General features: G+C 40.9%; 1 protein-coding gene across 2 annotated transcripts in view; it reads left to right on the forward strand.

Annotated features, from left to right (window-relative positions):
- The window catches only part of IGSF5 (immunoglobulin superfamily member 5), a 334,850-nt gene extending 329,447 nt beyond the window's left edge, over positions 1-5,403 (forward strand). For both annotated transcript variants that reach the window (XM_069202586.1, XM_069202585.1), the window contains exon 9: positions 1,359-5,403. In XM_069202586.1, the coding sequence (XP_069058687.1) occupies positions 1,359-1,442 (84 nt within the window). In that variant the 3' untranslated portion in view covers positions 1,443-5,403. The remainder of the gene's footprint in view (positions 1-1,358) is intronic.
- The last annotated feature ends 597 nt before the right edge of the window (positions 5,404-6,000 follow it).

Raw genomic sequence — 6,000 nt, forward strand, 5'->3', positions numbered from 1 at the left:
ACCATATATGTGCGGTGGCATGCTGAAAATGGCCAAACTTTGATTTGTGCATCCTGAGTGCATGTTACCTCAAGGAAGCTCCATTTTGCATACTGAATTGAAGGCTACTATAAGGAGAGTGTCATGTTGAAAACTACCAGACGTTGATTTGTGCATGTGTAGTGCGTGTTACCTCTAGGAAGCTCCAGCTTGCATATGGAATTGAATGCTACCATATGGATGGGGCATGTTGAGAATGGCTGCTGTCGAGAATGACTTGTGCATGTGCGTTGTTTCTTTCCACTAGGTAACGCTATCTTGCTGATCGCATTGAATCATTCCATAAGGAGATGGAATGTCGACAACAGCCAAACATGTTCACATGTGCTGTGCAATGCATGTTTCATCTGGGAAACTTTATCTTGCAGGTAGCACTCCAAACTATCAAAACGAAGGTGGCATGTTGAAAATGGCTTAACATGTTGACTTGTACATGTGTAGAATGTGTTTTCTCTGGCAAACGCCGTCTTCCAGAAGTTCCTGAATGCGCATAAGGAAGGCCGCATGTAGAGAATGGCCACACGTGGTGACACGTGCAGTGTATCTTTCCACTAGGAAAGTCATCTTACAGATGGCCCAGAATACTGCCACAAGGAAGATGGCATGTAGAGAATGGCCACGCGTGTTGACATGTGAAGTGTGTATTTCCACGAGGAAAGTCATCTTATAGATGGCCTTGAATACTACCACAAGGAAGGTGGCATGTTGAGAATAGCCATTGTTTATTTGTGCAGTGTGGGTTGGGTCAGATGCCACCGTAGGGGGGAGCACAATCATGCGGCACATTAAGGCCCGTATTTATACTTTTTTAGCGCTGCATTTGCGTAGTTTTTTTACACAAAATCGGCGTAAACTTACAAAATACAATTGTATTTGTAAGTTTGCGCCGCATTTGCGTAAAAAAAGGATGCAAATGCGGCGCTAAAAAAGTATAAATATGGGCCTAATTCTTTTAGTAGATCCAAAACAGAAATAAATCTCAGATGGGTGCATCACCAATTTATGCCTTTTGGTATTGCTAGAAACATGGTAGAAATACAACATAGCCTGATACTGATAAATCATAATGACAGGTTCTGTATCTTAAAACAAATGTCAACTTCATCAGCATTGTTGTCACGCCTGCTTGAAAAAAAAATCACAATAACTAACAATTTTTACCAGAGAAAGTCTGCATTGCACAGCAACTAGTGCCAACGTATTTAATATTCTCTGTTATTTCTCCAAGTGAAGTATTCTGTGAATGTCTATTCAGTGCTAAACATGGTGGCTTAGCATTTGCCTTGATTGATAAGACTTTTATTTTTATTTATACTTAGGTCCCTGTCCCTTACAATGGCGCATTCCCTCCTAGGTATGATTTCACCGATCCCTTGAAGGTGAGACATCTGACTCATGTTTAAACATGGCCGCTCTTTGCACACCAAGAGTCGTCGTTAGCTGCACGTCAACAAGGAAATATCACAGAAGAAAAAGGCAGATCCGAGCACTCTGCTTCTCGTCGATCCCAAGGTGGCGAATGACATGAACTGTACCAGGACAGGATTATGAGATGGATTGGCCAGTGCATTGCCTGATTGGGTTTGAGTATTGAACAGTGACGTATGATATCAGAAAAGTTGCCTCAAATGGCGGACTTAGAGAAGATACTTCTAAAATTCACAAGATAAAGTCAGGAACTCCTCTCCAAAGGCAGACACAGCTCAGACTCTTCCAGCGTCATGCAACAAACTGCCAATGCATGTGTCCAAAGTCCACATTACAACTTCCAAGTCTCATAAAATATCTAATCTACATGAACAGGACTGGGGTGACACATGATTCATGTATCTATGATACATTCTCAAACTGATTTTTGAAACACACAGCATCCTATGCAATATGTAATTGCTACTGTTATTTATTGGTCAAGAGAAGAACCTTGTCTTCATATTAACAATGTACATTGTGAGCTTGAACCCAACATATGAAGGACCTTGGAGGAAATATGTTTTCTTCTTTTTGCACACTTTTTTTAAGGAATTATTATCGGTGTTGGGAATGACACATGGTGGTATATACACAGAGTAATACAACAAATATATATATATTTAATTAAAAACATTCATCATAGTACTGCACATATAACTAAAGGGAGCTTTCAAATGAAGAACTACATTTTCACTTAAATATAAATTTTCATTCATTATCAGTGCGTGTGGTATGCTACATTTTGGAGCAGCTGCTTGCCCACCCTGGCTTGAATCCTCAGATGCTCTAAGTAGGTGGTAGATGTCTGGGGACAGGGGAGGGTTGCGGGAGTGGGAAAGGTGAAGAAGGGAAAGGGAATATGTTGACTTTGCACGGTTGTGATGGAGTAACCTATCTGCCAAAATCTAAATCAAGCCCTTAATCATTTTCTCATTATAATGATGCTATGATATGTTTGCAGAGTACCCTTACATTGCACACATTTCTTAAATTTTCAGTGGTAGCATACTTTGCTCACTATCTCTCACATGCCTCTTAAAGGCTTTGATTTTAATCAAATGTTTTACGTCAGCTGTGGCACAGCTCCCATCAAGTAAAATAATCTACTGCCTAAAGAATAAAAACATGTTTCTATGAAAAATCAAGCTCCTACCCTTGGTAGCTGTGGCCTGAACAACATGCCTCCCTTAGAGATCTAAAAATGTAATTTAGCAGCATGAAAGCAGCATTCATGGTTAAATGGTTGACGTCACTTCCATTTCTCGGGGTGATAAACCTATTTCTCTCTGTTCCGAGGGGTGAAGAGATCAATATAAAATTTCAAACATCAATTCCAGTGTAACCAATCTGGTCACAGATTCAAACTCGGAGACAAATTTAAAGTTTAAAAACATTTTTTTAAAGGCTGAAAGCGAGATTAACATACATGAGTATCAAAAATATTCCATAAATGTAAAGTATTCCCAAAGGTGAATCAAAACGGCGCACCACATGAAACTTGATCAGCATATAGAAGACCAATATTTATTAGCAAAAACACTGAAAATGAGGAAAAGCATATGGTGCCTTGAATTTATGTTCGCCTGCCTAACCATGTATTCTATGTTCCTGACTTTTCTATATCAAAAGGATTTTAGAGAAACATGTCAGCACTACGGAATCCTCTGTAGAGGAACTTGCAGGAATCTATAGCCACAGAATTTAGCAAAGAGTGAGAAGCCTATGCTTGTCATAGATGTGTTCTAGTCAAAGGGCAAAGCGAATCTGAATTATCAGCTAACAAAATGATATTTAAAACCCTAGATTTCCAAATGGCTGACCTTACGGCCAAAACCATTCATCAATCGTATATCTAATTGACACTTCTATTCTTTCATCCTAGATGTGCTTATCCTTGGTTTGTCCTGCGCTTCAGGAATTTGGAAGGTTGTTCTGTTACCTTCTTCACACTGCTCTTTTCGTCCTTTGTAACATGTCTTCCCAGGCCCCCTTATCGTGCAGTAACAATGACTCCTTCATTAGCAAGTAGCTGGTATCATCACTCCAGCAGTTCAAAGCAATATGCAGGAAAACAAGCTCCTTGTGGAAAATTAGACCACGTAAAGAAATTCAGGCCTTCACTCCAGCCAAATTAATACAGACATAAATGCGTGCTTGATTTAAATGAGTATACTTATTTCTCTCATAATGCAATGGATATGAATGGTTATAAAATATTATTTCTAACCGCTATAGCATAAAGGCATTTGAAAAAAGATTAATACATGTGGGTTATATGGAAGCATTCATAAGCTTTGATCATATGTGAACCATGTTAATATGCATTTCTGTGCACCACATTATATGAAAGTAATTTAAAAACGTTATATATGAAGCTGATTACTCCCTTGTTCACATTTTGGGAGAACACAGTGGCACAGCCAAGTTATGCACTCTCAGTTTCTTCTCCAACCTCTTCTGTTTTCTTCAGGTTCATCAGCATTCGTTTTTTCAGGGTATTCCAGCCTACTTCACAGCAGTAACCTAGTAGTAGGGGATGGTGTATTCATAGCTTATCACTACGGTATTCAGACAATTAACATACCCCTGCTTTTTACTTCCCATGCTTAATGGTTAACACTACAGTATACCAGAAGCACCATATCAAAATAGTGAAAAGAAGTCTACTGTGTGTTCAACTCTCTGGGTTCCCTATGTCTTCCTTTCGGCTTGTCCTGTTGTAATCAGCAGCCTCCCACTTTAATTCACATAGAACCACACTCCTCCCCTGCCCCGTTCTGATGGTCACAAGATCCACTTAATCTCCATGGGTGAAAAGGCCGCACAGTGTCTGGAAAAAAACCCACAACAAATTGCATCTTTACAACAGAACTGGTCTTGGGATTGTGGTCAGGCAAGGGATGCTACATTATCCTGCTTGTCTTCAGGAGGTCAGTGCCCACATTGCATCTCCCACAGGACTGTCATGTATCCAGCAGGGACCTTTACCCCTGGGGGCCAGAGCTCTCTGTTGAGAGGAAGACCAAAAGTTCACACTGCAGTAGTTTTGTGAGATGCATGACCTGGACTTGTGACTCCCATTGCAGGAAGCAAAAATTAACAACCCTTGTAGAAATCATACTTGTGAAATTTGTAATACAATCTAAGTTACCCAAGGTACCAAAATTGTACTGTGATAAATATTGTAATAAAGTGTCACAAAATGGAATCTGTATCCAAGACCAACATACGCAAATATGCTGTTTAAAGGTGCCATTTAATAAATGATGAAATATACAAAACAGTGATGGATGGAATGCTTGAATTCATCTCTGCCACTGGTAATCAATTAGGGCCACTGCTCAGGTCATTGTTATCTTCCACACCAAGGTGCCTCAGTTTGGACCCTGCCATATGCAAATCAGTCTTGACCTTGAACCAATGGGAACAGTCCAGCCCGGACTACGATGCTATGTTCTCCTCCAACCAGAACAAAAGCAACCCAGAAATGGTTTGGTCCTTATTAGGGCTCATCATCCGAGTATATCTTGATTTCAGTGGCACATATGCATAGAACCTGCATCTGGGTGTACCCGTCCCACTTGTGGTGTCACACTGAAGTATGCAAAAAATTGATGGATGGAATGCTGGAATTAATCTCAGCCACTGGTAATCACTCAGGACCCCATCGCAGTTAAAGTTGGACTGTTCCTATTTGAGCAGGAACAAGACTTATTTCCATAAGGCTGGATCTAATCTGAGGTGCCATGGTGGACAAAAGAACTTTGAGTTTGAATACTACCCCAAACAATTGTCAGTGGTTACAAATATTGCAGGCATGCTTTTTGTGTTTGATACAATGAATGATGCCACAATACATTTCAAAACTACCACAGCTGACATCATCAAACAAAGCAACATTTTAAAACATTAAAGAATGCATATTATTGAACTGAGCAAAGAGAGATCTTTATTTTATCTCTACACTGGATGGTCCCTTAAAAACAATGCCAGCTTGTTCAATGGAAAGCTGCACTTTGGGTGCTGTTACCGCTGAAACATGCAAGCTTATCACGTTTCTTTTGTGAACAGTGTGCATCTGTGTATGGTGACATACAGCGGTATGCAGACTTTCAACTGAGTTGTTCTCAGCAATGGACCTTTCGCCGCCTGCACTGCAGCATCTAATTAAATTGCACTGCAGATGCATGTGGGGAAATGTCTGTCAACAGTTTAGGAAGGCAGGGACAATTTAAGGATTTGGGGGGATCGGGAGGGGGGGCATTGGGCCAATGTGTATTTTTGGTTCCCCTGTTCGGAACAGCTTTCAATTTATGATCCAGTTTCAGTTCCTTCATGTCCTCTTTGGCCTGGTCACTGACGGTGCACAGGCACACTGTCCAAATTCGTAATGTGAGAGGCGTCCTCCTCTCCCTCGCCGTCCGGATGATGTCGCGGCCCAAGGTGGGGCCTGTTGGTGCCCCGGGGGCGCTCTGAAAAGCGCGCTGGAAT

Source organism: Pleurodeles waltl, chromosome 8 (assembly GCF_031143425.1).
Source record: "Pleurodeles waltl isolate 20211129_DDA chromosome 8, aPleWal1.hap1.20221129, whole genome shotgun sequence".
Classification (NCBI taxonomy): Eukaryota; Metazoa; Chordata; class Amphibia; order Caudata; family Salamandridae; genus Pleurodeles; species Pleurodeles waltl.